This window comes from Dama dama, chromosome 14 (assembly GCF_033118175.1).
Source record: "Dama dama isolate Ldn47 chromosome 14, ASM3311817v1, whole genome shotgun sequence".
NCBI classification, from domain to species: Eukaryota; Metazoa; Chordata; class Mammalia; order Artiodactyla; family Cervidae; genus Dama; species Dama dama.
The window spans coordinates 76243485-76256892 of NC_083694.1; the positions used below are offsets into that span (position 1 = coordinate 76243485).

At 59.6% G+C, this 13408-nt stretch overlaps 1 protein-coding gene across 5 annotated transcripts in view; it reads right to left on the reverse strand.

Moving 5' to 3' along the window:
* The window catches only part of NAV1 (neuron navigator 1), a 194306-nt gene that overhangs the window by 9259 nt on the left and 171639 nt on the right, over positions 1–13408 (reverse strand). For all 5 annotated transcript variants that reach the window (XM_061161152.1, XM_061161150.1, XM_061161151.1 and 2 more), the window contains 14 exons: positions 13281–13358; positions 10871–10954; positions 10625–10736; positions 7413–7534; positions 4201–4397; positions 3896–4088; positions 3418–3586; positions 3030–3127; positions 2815–2910; positions 2447–2606; positions 1908–2143; positions 1130–1284; positions 898–969; positions 312–508 (listed from right to left, as the gene is read on the reverse strand). In XM_061161152.1, the coding sequence (XP_061017135.1) occupies positions 312–508; positions 898–969; positions 1130–1284; positions 1908–2143; positions 2447–2606; positions 2815–2910; positions 3030–3127; positions 3418–3586; positions 3896–4088; positions 4201–4397; positions 7413–7534; positions 10625–10736; positions 10871–10954; positions 13281–13358 (1969 nt within the window). The remainder of the gene's footprint in view (positions 1–311; positions 509–897; positions 970–1129; positions 1285–1907; positions 2144–2446; positions 2607–2814; positions 2911–3029; positions 3128–3417; positions 3587–3895; positions 4089–4200; positions 4398–7412; positions 7535–10624; positions 10737–10870; positions 10955–13280; positions 13359–13408) is intronic.

The following is a 13408-nucleotide window of genomic DNA, read 5'->3' on the forward strand; positions in this document are numbered from 1 at the left end:
CAAGACAGTGGGAGCTGACAGCCTGCTGCAGCCTCAGAAATGATGCTTCTCCAGGTAGAGGGGAGGTGGGGGAGCCAGAGGCAGCTTTAAGCTCCCCTAACACTTCCCCTGCGTCCTCTCAGCGCTTCTGGGGAGTGCGGGTGAGGTCAGCGCTCCGACAGCTGACGCAGGCAGGGGGACCACACTGGGCGCTTACCCAGGGTCCTGCAGTTCGAAGGCTGCAGGCATGGGGTCAGTGAGTGCCCCACACGCTGGCCGAGGGAGGGAGAGGGGCCCCCCCCAGCCCCGCCCAGGCGAGGCGCGGGCCGCACCGATGAGGAAGTCGGAGGTGCTGTGCTTCTCCAGGAAGGTGTGCAGGTGGTACCAGAGCTTGGGCACCCAGTCCAGCACCCGCAGCAGCTCCTCCCTGTTGGCATTGACGTCGCTGTCTGACTCCACCAGCTTCCTCCTCAGGTAGCGAACCAGGAAGCCGTTGGCGGGCTCCACGTTGTTGGAGAAGGTTAGCATCCTGTGGCCAGGGATACAGACGGTTGGGGGGGGACTGCACGGGGGCATGTCGACTTCGCTCCCACCCCACCCGAGCTGCCTACCTCCCACTGATGCCTGCACATCTGCTGAACTCAGGGCCGAGGCAGAGCTGGCGCTCAGATCAGTGACCCCCTCAGGAAACCATCCGCCCCCACTGGCCTGGATGAGGGGTGTGTGGGCAGAGGCTGCTCCTCTTCCTGCGTCAAGGGCCCTTCTCCCCCTGCACCAACACGGCACACACCTCCTCTCCCAGCCCACAGGGCGCTGCTACTTTTCTTTCCTTCTGCTGTCCCTCTGGCCAGATCCCGGACTGAACTGGTTTACAGACTTGGGGGCATCTGGAGGTCCATCCAGGGCCACAGATCTTACCTGAAGCTCAGGTGCAAGCCGTGATTGGGTGTCATTTTTACCGGTTGATTAGTGGTACCAATAATATAGGGACTGTGGGAAGACAGAGGAAAAAGACTGGCTTAGACCTGTCTTAACACTCGATTTCTGCCGTGTGCCACCCCCTACCCCGTGGAAAGCTGACAGCTTGGGCTGGACCAGCCCGGGCTCCCCGCTGCCCGCTGTGGTGAGTCTGGTCCTGACTCCAGCTCACCATTTGTGATACTTGCAAGTCAGGGCCCCATTGACCAGCTCGCTGATGGAGCCTGCCTCACTGAGGTCATCCAATAGGATCACCAGGGGGACGTCCCCAATTCCTGTTTCCCGGTCTATCTGGTTGGCCAGGTTGGAGAGATACAACTGCAGGTCCTGAAATGAAAGAAGGGGGAGGTCAGCACTCAGGAGCAGCAAAGCCCCCGGACCGGCCTTGCAGAGGAGGGTTTCAGAGGAGCTGGGCTGGTTCTGGATCCCCTGGGAGGGGCCTTGGTTCCTGTGTGATGCGCTTGGATCTGTGACTGCAGAAGCCCACCACCCCAGCCTGATCAGCAGCGGCTCCTAAATCCCTAAAGGTTGGGGAACACACTTGTCTTAACTCAACGTGCACAGGACCTGCACCGGGAACCACCGCAGTGGACACGCCTCCCCGTGGGGCACAGCATGCGGGGACCGCGGAGGGGGAGCTGGCAGGGACAGCATAGCACGTGACAGTTCTGCGGGCACCCCAAAGAGGAGCCAGCCCACGGTCAGAGACACGTCCTAGAAGAGAGGCTGAGGGGAGGCAGGGAAGGAGGAGAGACTGACAAGGCAGGCAGAGGGCTGGTGGGATGTGAGAGGGACAGAGCGTGGCCCGTGGTTACTGCGGGGGCGGAAGCCCCGGGGGAGGGAGGAGCCTGGAGTAGGGCTGCCGCGGGGGGGGGGGGGGGGGGCGGCGGGGAGGGGAGCACAGTGGAGCAGGGAGGCCCATGCGGGGTGGGCGGAGCGAGCAGGGCCACCTTGCAGGACTGCTGGTGCATGTTGAAGGTGCTGACGATGCCCTCCGTGACCTCGCGGCCGGAGCGCTCCACAAGGTACTCGGCCAGGCGGTTGGTCAGGTAGGTCTTGCCGGTGCCACTGGGGCCCGAGAGGACGAGGCGCCGGTGCTTGAGCAGGAGGCCAATGTAGTGCTGCATCATGGGCTTGGGGATGAGGGTCTCAAACACCAGGCTGTCCACACACTTCTCCCTGAGACCTGCAGCATGCCCACCTGCGTCAGCCGGCGCCGCCGGGCCCCATGGGACCCCCTGGGCTGGCTCTGGACACGCAGGGAAGGCCGTGTACTATGGGGGCGGGTGGAGGGGAAGCCCAAGTGGGGCAGAAACGTCCTGTGAACAACACGTTCCCTGGGACGAGTCCAGACCAGGTGAGCCTATCTTGTGTCTCCTGGTGACCTCCACCCTGCAGCCCCTCAGCCAGTTCCTGCTCCAGGAATACACGATGGACCACCTGATGGTCCCCCCATCCCACAGCCTTGCACCCAGGGTCCAGTACTGACCTTTGAGGGAGACCGCTATGTTGTTAACCCCTCGGCGGCAGGGGGGCAACTCTGGGGGCTCCGCGTCCAGGAGCCGTTTCACGTGGCTGATACTGTAGCCGTGGATGGACTCGGTGCTCAGTCCCAGCGTGGAGGCTGGGTCCATCTTAGAGATGTAGTCCTGACGGGATGGGAGCAGGAGAAAAGAGGTGCTTGAGAGGGACGGGGAGGAGATCAAGACCACAAGAAGAGCAGCGCTACAGGGCACCGCGATCCAGGAGGAAGGGGAGGAGCCGTCTGTCTCCTGGGGGCTTCTGCACGGAGCCTCCAAGGCCCGGGTCCCCGTGTTCTCAGAGGGCCAGCAGTCCCTGAGCTCCTGCACCTCTTACCTTGAACACCTGGAAAACAGCGTCGTCCAACAGCTTCCAGTCAACCTTCCCACTGACCTTGCTACACCCCAGGAAGAACTCTTGCTGCTTCAGGTCCTATGAGGCCAAGGTGGACGGCTCAGGAGCTGAGCTCACTGGGCTCAGGGGTTCTCAGAGCCAAGGCTTCTCGGGCGGGAACGACAGCGTCACGCCCCCCCCCCCCCCACGTTCCTTACCCCTTTGATGATGTGCTGGGGGGGCATCCTCACCACCACCCGGAGAGTCACCTCCTCCTTTGGACCACAGGTGCTGATGCCATCCATTGGGGACAGGTCTGGAGGTGGGGAACAGGAATGCTGCTTTGGGGGGGCACCCCAGACTACCCTACACCTTCCCGCCACTCCCCTTTCCATAAAGTCTTTATCTACCCCCAAAGAAATACCAGGAGTCCAAGCCCAAACAGTGATTAGGGTTTTAGGACCACCGAGATCCTCGGTGTCTCAGGACTCTGGAGTCGGCTTGCAGCAGCACTGGTACCCAGGAAGCCGCACCAGAGTGAGTGAGGGGTGAACCCTTTCCTTCTTTTCACCCGCCCAGGGCCTTCTACCCATCAGGTCCTGGTACCTGTGTCTGCGAGGCTTGGGCTGAAGGGATGGGTGAGTGCCAGGCCCAAAGACCGACGAGGGGAGGGTAGAGCCGACGATCCTGGGATCTGCCCAGGAGCGGAGCCCGCCGAGGGGCCCGGGGCCACCTTCAGCCGGTCGTTCTCTGCTTTCAACAGGTCTACCTCCAACTGTGGCAAGAACAGGGGGGTCTGGAGCCTTGGCTGCCGGGTCCTGGGGACCCGACCGGCGCTGCATCCCTCTAACAGCCAAGACCCACGTCCAGTCCCATCCTGTAGCCCCTCCCCCCCGCCCCGTTCCCTCCAGCCCCGCCGCCCCGCCCCTCCTCGTAGCTCCGCCTCAACCCGCAGCCAATCCCCACGTTCCGTCCAGTCCCACAGCCCCGCCTGGTCCTGCGGCCCCGCCCCTTTGCAGTCCCGCCCCATTCCGCAGCCAATCCCCGCGCCCCGTCCCTCAGCCCCGCCCTGCCCAGGACTGACCTGCATGTTGTGCATGGTCTCCCGCAGCTGGTCCAGCTGGTGGGCCGAGTTGAGGGCTTCCAGGCGGATGTCTGTGAGCTTCATCTCCTTCTCCCACAGCTCTGAGCGCAGCTCGGACACCTCCTTCTTCTCTGGCTCCTCCTCCTCGCTGCCATGGAACAGCCGAACATGGGGAGCCGGGGGAGCGGGGCCCCTGGAAGGAGGCGGGGAGCACCGGGCGTTAGACCCTGAGCCCACGGGTGGCCGTCACTGGTCCCATGGCCTGGGGAGGGGGCTACAGTGGGGGGCGTCCTGGGAACACATACTCAGGGGCGTCGGTGCCTGTAGAAGACGAGGTGGAGGACTTGATGGAGGGTGAGGCGGTCTCGGTGGATGCGTGCTGCAGTTTGGGGGACGAGGGGGCAGAGGAGTCGGGCGTGGCGATCTCCTCGATGTCAGAATAGGAGGAGGCTGACTTGGGCCCCTTCTTTATACTGAAGGCTTTGTTGAAGGAACTTCGGAGCTAAAACAAAACAGATTCGGGAGAGAGCTGTGAGGCAAGGACCTGGAGATGGGGAGGCGGGAGGGGGTTTCTGAGACACAGGCCAGAGGAAGGGGTGTGCAGCAGTGAGCACGCCCTCATGAAAGCTTCTCTGGCTTTGTGGAATGGGGGTGGGACACTTGCCTAGGAACTCAGGTTGAGTGATAGTAGGACTTGCTGCTGCACTGTGGGAACGTCCTGGGTTTTCTCTTCCCCTTGGGGGCACCCCGCTGTGAAGGGACGGAGGGGACCCCTGGGGCACAGGGTGTACCTCCTGGTGACCCCATCCTCATTTTTCCAGCAGACCAGCAATTGCTCAGCCTGCAGCCTGGCTCATTTGGGCCTCAGGACCCACCTCTGAGCTGGACTTTTCAGATCAGAGCCTACCCAGCAGACACGGACATGATTCCGTGAATCAAAAGATGGGAGTGAACCAAGCTCCTTTTACGCGCTCAGCACATTGCAGGATACAGGTGCTTCCGACTATGTCCACTCAAGTGTGCCAGAATAAGGGATACTTCCCAGCATTTCCTCCAAGTATGCAGGAGGAACTGGCTCGGTCTTGGGTGCTGATGAGCTGGGTGTTAGGGATGCGGGAGGCAAACCAGGGATCTGTCCCACGCCCGTCACATGCATCCATTCAGCATGCACACACACGCAGGGACACGGAGATGGAGCTGCAGCCGGAGACAGAGAGTAAGGAGGGTCAAAGCAAACCAGATCGCTGGAACAGCAAGAGAGCAGAGTGCAAATCTGAGGACACTCTTTCCAGGTGTGTCTCTTGGGGCTTGGGAAAGCTGTGGGTGGTAGCTGGCGCAGCAGGGGTGTGTCAGGGTCTCTACCAGGTAGGACATAAGGAAAACCCATCTGGCTCGGTGGGGGTGTGAGGGAGGGAGTGTGTGTGCAGAGCTGTGTCCTCTCTGGGTAGTCAGGGCACAGTGTCAGAAGCAAAGTTCTCTGCAGCGACAGAGACCTGGGACTAGAACACGAGCTTCCCGATTTTTTGTCTCTAACCCCTGCATCTCAGGAGACCATGAGTGTGTGTGCATGTGTGAATTGTATGTGTGTGCACAAGTGTGCATGTGGATGCAGGAACAGGTCCTGTGACCCACATCTGCAGGGCACCCCACTTCAAAGGTCATAGAGATCCTAAGTGGGAACAGTGCTCTGTGTGGGTCTGTGTTTCCAACCCAGAACTGCTGGGCAGAGGGACTGTGCAGTGTGATGTGGTAAGGGATGCTGGGGTCAAACGATGGAGCAAAACAAACCCGGACTCTGTCCTGAGGGACATCTCAGGACGTCTCCAGTGAGGCCAAGTGTGTAGAAGGCAGCACTCCTCAGATCTCAGATCTGAATGTCTTGAGGGGCTGGTGTGAAACTTGGGGCAATGCCAAGCTATGACTCAAGTTTCAGTAATCACCCTGCATTCAGCTCTTTCCTCCCCATGGCCCTCAGACAGGCTCTAGGGGACAGAACCTCTCTCTGGACCTCCCCCTTCTAACCGGGGTCTGCAGGAAGCACCGCTCTCTGTCCACCAAGATCCCACCTCGATTCCACCTCCAGTGGGCTTCTGCCCCCCTGTGACACTTTGCCTGCCTCCTGGGACAAGCCATCTATGAACTCCCAGAGCCTCACTCACTGAAATGACAAGCATTCTGACACCAATGGATTGTCATAAGTCTTATAAAGACTATTTCTGTCTCCCTGGCAATTTTGCAGGCTCTTTGAGATCACAGACTCCATGTTTCCTGTCCTCAGGACACCCAGCCAATGTTGGCATGGGGTTTGAGTGGACTTTATGTGCCTGGTTTGTCAGGGTTTGCTGCTTATTTTAGACGTTTATACCCTAATCCCCGAAATCCCTTTGTCAACCCCACGGCTGCTCAGAGGGCTTCAGGCTTGGGGGTGATCTGAGGTCCCACCCCTCACCTCTCTCTGGTTCATCTCATTCCAGAGCTAAATCTTCAGGCCACACCCCAAACTGACCTGGCCTCTGTCAATTGTGGTCAAGGTAACGCTCACCCCCTTAGAGCCTTCTGTCTGGGGCGTCTAGGGTTTGACAGAGCGAGGGAGGGACCAGGGCTCACTGTCCCAGCAGGAGGAGCTGTTTGGCTGCTTTTGTAGCAGGTGGACTTTGGCACCAGGGGAGTCGGGAGGGGGCAGAGTCCTTCCACTGCCCCAGCCAGACTGCTCCTCTGTCCTCCAGGGGCGGCCGTGGATTGACATGCAGGGAGGGTTAGGGGCTTGGCGGAGGTGGTCATGGTTAGTTTCATGAGTGGTTGTCTCTGTTTAGGGGGAAGGGGTTGCTCTGGAGAAGGGGAGGGTATGGCAGAGGCAAAGAGGAAGGGGGGGGAGAAATGAGTGTCTTACCTCGTAGACCTGGAAAAAAATAGGGATTTTAAGTCAGCATTTTGAAGGGAAAAAAAAAAAAAAAGAAGCAACACTTAATCACTCATTTCACACAGCGGGCCCGTACAGACTACACCACGCTCTGTGCGCAGGCTCACTGGGTGGGGGCCAGCGGGTGGGTGTGCCCCTGCGGCTCCCCTCCTCCATACGGGCAGCGGGGGGCATGGCGATGTCGGAAGGGGCACCCCAGTCTGCTTAGGGTTATCTGGGAGACACGAACAGCTAGAACCTCTCTCTCTGGACCGGTCAGGCGGCACAACAGTTCCTTTGGGAGTCATCTGGCAAGTTCCACGAGTACCTCTCCAGGAGCATCTCAGCGAGTGGCTCTGTCCATAGCATCTCTCCACAGGATGGGAGGGGTGGGCACAGGTAGGCTGGTCCCTCTGAGGACCTCCTCCTGCTGCTGCCCACCAGATGTGTGCAGGGCTGGAGGGGGCGGCTGGCAGGCGGCAGACCCTGCTCTGGGCGGACACCACCCGGGGCTCCCGTCAGACGGGACTCTAGCATGGTGAGCTCAGGGAGGTCGGCTCTTGTGTTGTGGTGGGGTGGCCCCCCGGCCCACACAGCTCCCCCCACACCTTCACCCACCCAGCTCTTCTTCTTCTTCTTCTTGGCATCGGCCTCCTTGCCGCTGCTGATGCTGGAGTGGCTGGTGATGCTGTTGAGGCTCGAGATGCTGTCGGAGGAGTTCTGCCTCTTGATCCGGAGCTCTGGGGGCCAAGCACAGGGGCGGACACAGACACGGGGGCTTTAAGGCGACACTGTGAGGCTGGAGGCAGGGCGTGCTGCAGCAGGAAGGGGAGGAGGCGCCCACCTCCTCATCCACATCCTTCATTTGTGGGGAGCATCCTCACCACAAGCCTTTGCTGGGTGCCAATCATATTTCAACATAAACAAACAAGTAGGAAATGATCCCTGTTCTCAAGAAGCTGCAGTCTAGCAGGAGAAAGACCAGCGCAGAAACCAGTGACCTCGGCTTGAGCAGCAGGGACGAGGGGCAGCCCAGGCCTCTGCCATCCCACATGCACTGGCTGCCGCCCTCAGAACTCGCTTCAGAAATACTGGGGGGTGGGGGGGGTGGGGCGCGGCGGCCCAAGGCCAAGGGCCTTGCATTTAACCCAAACGACCTTTAATTTCCCTTTTAATCTGACGGGCAGAATAATATCTCTTCAGCTCTTGGAAAAGCTCTGTAACGGCACCAAAATGACCTCCTTTCCTACTTCAGGGAAGGAAAGGGTTAATAAAGGAGGCGGCCTTTGAGTGCTGACAGAACAGAAGCTCTTCAGGTGGGATGTGGAAAAGTCCAGGCAGGCTGGCTGTGCAGAGAGTGCTGGGCTTTGGGGGCGGGTGCAGCGAGGGAGCGGGGCCAGGCTGGGTGGGGCGAGTCCCGGGTGCCCCTCACAGAATGGTGCCTTGTGCCACAGGTAAGGGGCAGCGGAGTCTAAGCAGAGGCACCAGATGATCAGACATTTTCATAGGTTCATTCGGTTGTTTTGGCGGCGGGGTGGGCTCTCTCCAGCTACGGTGGGCAGGGCTACTCTCTAGTAGCAGAGACTTCTCACTGCGATGGCTGCTTTTGTTGCAGGGCAATGGCTTAGTTGCCCTGAGGCATGTGGGATCTTCCCGGGCCTGGGATGGAACCCATGTCTCCTGCATTGGCAGGTGGATTCTTACCCACTGACCCACCACGGAAGTCCGAAGATTGGGTTTTTAAAACCTTATTTTGGAATCATTACAGATTCACAGGAAACTGGGGACACATGGGCAGGAGGCCCTGTGTGCACCGCAGGCCGGTGGGCCTTCACTGTAAAGGCCAGAGAGTAAATATTTCAGGCTTTGTTGTCATTTGAGCTCTCTTACAACTGCTCAGCAGTGCCATGTGGCATTAGAACCACCACAGATGATATGTACCTTAGTGAGCATGGCTGTGTGCCAGTAAAACTTAATTTAAAAGCAGGTGGTGAGCCAGATTTGGCCAAGGAACGATGGTCTGCCAACCTGTAGTTTGCATCTTCCTCCAGAACACGGATTGCTTTTGTGATCAATTTAATTTGCAATTAGTGAATTACAAAATAAAATGAAAGGCAGCAAAGTAACTGTCTGTCATGATACTTGGAGATCCAATTAGTTGTGAGCCTATCAATGAGAATTTTAAAAAGTTAGGAAATCTTTTGTGCCTTTAAAATTTTGTGCCATGTGCATGTATTACCTATCTATAAACCAAACAAAATTAGGCATCATTGCTTTAAGCATTAGTTCTTTGAAGGCTCCTAGAAATCCTGACCAAGCTGGACCTGGATCAACAAGAAGGAGGACCATATGAAAGCAAAGGCCAGGATGCACTCATCCATCCCACACAAGTGTATCCGAAGAGTCAGGTTACCCAGGAAACTAGAAATAGCTCAGTGTCCCGGACCTGTCACTGAGGAGCCGTGTTTGAGCAAGCCTTCTCTGTCTTCTCTGGCCTTACTCTGAACTACAGAGTACACTTTGTAGGGCTGCTGTCTGGACTAGATGAGCTAATGTAAGCACAGCGATCAGAGCGGGGCCTGGCGTCCTGCAGATGCTCCTAAAGGCTGGCTGTGTCTGTGACCAAGTTGGGCAGAGAAGACAGGAGAAGTGATGGGAGAAGTAGACGCATCCTACACCAGCAAGAGGCGGTGCTCCTCTTGCTGACGGTTGAATACGTTCTCTTTCCTTCTCACTCACTTTTCTGAAATGTTTCAAACTCACAGAAACACTTAAAACCAAGGCTGACTTCTCCCTTGAGCCCTGAGATCCATGTAATCTCTGTCTCACTTGAAGGGTAGCTTCTTTCCCCTCAGAGAACTGAAGTGAGGATCAAACAGGGTCACACACATATCTGTGCAAGCACATGCGTTGTCAAAGTGGAGCGTGCTAGCTCTTCAGAGCAGCTTTGGGTTTCCAGCAAGACTGAGAAGGTACTGAGGTGCCTCACCCACCCCCTGCCCCTACAGCAGGGCCCCTCGATCGGCACCCTCACCGGATGCTACATCTGCTGCAGTCAATGCAGCCACCCTGCCAAGCCAGCAGCCCCCAGGGCCCACGGCCTACACTGGGGTTCACTCAGTGCCACATCCCGGGGGTTTAGACAGGCAGATAAGGACTTGTACCCCCATCACCATGTCCTCCCGAGTGCTGTCACGGCCCTACAGGTCCTGTCCCCCAGCCTGGCCACCTCCACTCTCCGCCCCACCCGACAGCCACCATCCTTTCACTGTCCCGAGTCTCGTCTTTTCCACAATGTCCTACAGTTGACATCATAGAACACACGGTCTTTCCTGATGGGCTCTGTCACTGTCATCGTGTGGCTAGATCGCTCATTTCTCTACAGTGCTGAGGGACAGTTCATTGTCTGGCTACAGTGCCGTTTACTCACACATTTGTCCATGCAGGACAGCTGGGTTGCTTCTGAGTTTTGGCGACTGTGAATAAAGCTGCCGTAAACACCCACGTTTAGGTTTTTGTGGGGACATGATATTTCTGCTCCTTTGGGGGAATTCCAAGGAAAGTGACTGCTGGGCTGCACAGCAGGGGTATCTTGAGTTTGAAAATTAAAGTGCTATTTTAGCAACTGTCTATGACAGTCATTTGAGGCCCAAGGATAGGATCCCTGGTCTCCCTCAGTCCCTTGGGTGGTGGGATCATGCCCCTGCCACTCCTCGCTGACCGTCAGAGGACCCTCGCCTTCTAGAAGCTGCCTGGCACATATCGGGCACAGAGAAGTCCTGCGGCAAGTTTCCTTCTAGCCCAGCCCTGCCACTGGCCAAAGGGCCTACCTTTGGGTGTGGCCTCCGAGGCACTAAGGGCCCCTTGAATGACAGCCTGCGCCTCAGAGTTCTTCTTCTTCAGAAAGTCTATGGTTTCCCGCAAGTCCAACAGCTCAGTGTCCTAGGGAGAAACGGGAATGGCGTCAGGCGGGCCTGGGGCTGCCGGAGGGGCGGGGCCCGGGGCGGCCGGGGGCGGGGCCCGGGGCTGCCGGGGGGCGGGGCCCGGGGCGATCGGAGGGGCGGGGCTGGCCTCACCTTCTCCTCGGCGGTCTCGGCTAGGTGCCGCAGGCGGCAGGTCATGCTCACCAGGCTCTGCTCGAAAGCCGCCACCAGGTTGGCCTGAAACAAATGGGCACGGGACACCTCAGGTGCCAGGGTTTGGGGGGCCGGCTGAGCTGACTCTGGGGGTCTCAGGGATGACCACTGCCAACCAGCCTCGTGGCAGCCCTTAAACCTTGCTTCCTACTCTGGCCTTAAGACATGCCTGGGGGTACAGACATCATCAGGGTGGGGCGGGTCTCTGGAGGCGTCACCTCTGGGGCCCTGGCTTTATCCGGTGTCACTCCTCGCCTGGAGCCCGCCACCCCCCAGAACTGCCTGGACTTCTCGCCAGCCCCGCGCCCCCGGGGCCTTTCCCCGACGTAGGCAGCTCAAGGGCCCGCGGGGCAATTCCGCAGTCTGGCCGCTAGGTGTCGGGCCTGCTCCACGGGCGCGAGGGGTCCCCACGAGGACTGCGGGGCAGGGAGGGGTGAGGGGCCCACAAGGTAGAGAAGAGGAGGTCAGGCGGGGAGGGCAGAGTTCCAGCTCTGCCAGCTGGGGGGTAGGAGAGCGGGGAAGTGGGGGCTGAGGCTGCGACCAGAGAGGGCAGGCTCATGGAGGAGAGGGCCAGCCTTGGGGGGCGTCTAAGCCAACTGTGACCCGGAGGGGAGTGGGGGGGACGCCCCTTGCAGAGCTCTGGGGCCTGGGACCCCTGCTTCCTGTCACCCGTCGTCTGCCTCCCTGGGAGTCAACCCTACGGTTCGCCCCTGCCCTCGACACGTCTGGAGGCCTCTCCCATCCAGGGAGCAGTTCCCTCCACGTGCTGGACTCTTGCCTTCCTGGCCTCGGGGCCCCTCTTGCTCATCTGTGGACACGGGTCCCCTCGTGAGAGGTCTTCAGACCCCGGCTCCTGGGGACCATCCCAGCCTCTTTGGTCTGGGGCTCCCTCTCCTTGGGGGGCGCCATCACCCGCCTCCACATTGTCCCCGCCCACTAGGGGGCCCAGATGCCCTTGGCCAGGGTTCAGCTGGGGGCCGGGAGTAAGGCTGGTGAGTGGGAGGGGAGGGTGTCCCACGCTGCGCCCAGCGTGTGTAGCTGCGGAGGCCCAGGAACAGGGCCCAAGGACCCAGGGCACCTTCTAGAGCGCTGGTGTCGCGGCTCCCACTGAGGGCAGGGCTCCAACCCTTGGGGCCAGGCTGCCTCTGATCCCCAGGAGAGGGAGCTCTCTCTCAGCCAGGGGCACGTCCTGCCCTGAGTTGCCCTCCACGGCCACTGTCTGGGTCAGGCTCCCCGGGAGTGCGGCACTGACGGGCACAGGGTCAGTGGGTCAGACGCGCTCCTGCTCTCCAAGCCCAGACAGGGACTCCCGGGCTCTGCGGATGTGATGGCCTTGGCGGGCGTGGGGCGCGGGCCAAGTAGAGAGACGGATCTTGTTTCTGTCACTATTCTGTGTCCCAGCTGCGGGGAAAGGCCTTCCAGGGGCTGCACACAAGCTGGTGAGCAAACCCTGACCACTGAGAGCCTGGGGAAGGGGAGGAAGGGACCCGGGTGTGGGCAGGACGTGGCAGCCGGAACGTGCTGGGGACGCCCGAACTTGCGGCACAGAGTCTCGGTTCCACGGGAGACAGCTGGGCTCCCCCGGGAGGAAGGGGAGAGAAAAAACCAGCGGAAACTGCAGACACGGTCACTTTGTGCAAACACTTGGAAGGCTCCATAGATCCGGCTCAGCTGTTGTTTACAGCTTTGGGGGAAAATGGCTCTTATGTTCTCTGTTTGCAGTTCGGCCGCTGGGGAGACACTGCCGCAGCCTTGCTCGGGGCAGCTTCGTTTCTCCCCATCATGAGGGGTGGAAAAACCGAGGCCACAAGAGACTTGCTCTAAGCAGGCGGACTCTGGCAGGCTGAGGGAAGGGATGAGAAGGCGGGTCCCCTGCGAAGCTCACGTCCTGAAGAGTTGAGGCCACCGTGGCCAGGGCCCGGGGCCGGCTCCTAAAGCTGGAGCTCTGGCGCCCAGCCCGGGGCGGTGCAGGACAGGGTGTGAACAGACATGGCACGCCCCAGGGGGACAGAGGGCTCCCGGGGACGTCTGTCAGTTCTGACCCACGAGTAACCACCACTGTCCGAGCAAGGCTGCTTCCTCCTGCACACACAACCACTGACACAATCCTTCTTTCTTTCTCCAGTGAGTTCCTAGGCGTCACACAGGCACTTGTCCATGCCCATGAATTAGGATGGGGGGGAAGTGGTTCTTTACAAACACGCAGACTTGGGGGAGGAGAAGCCAGCCCCCCGTCCTCTGCATCCTTGTAACCAAGCCCAGGGGACACCCTGGGAGGCCTTCTCTTTGGATGGACTTGTCCAACTGGGGCCCAGACCGCTTCCCCCCGGGCCCGGCTCCAGGCACTCACGTTGGCCGAGAGCTGAGAGGTCAAGGTGGCTACTTTCTCCTGGGACGACTCCAGTTCCCGGCGAAGCTTTCGGATTTGCTGTGGAGGGAAAGGCACAGTCACGGAGGCAGAAGGGGTGGGAGGTGTGG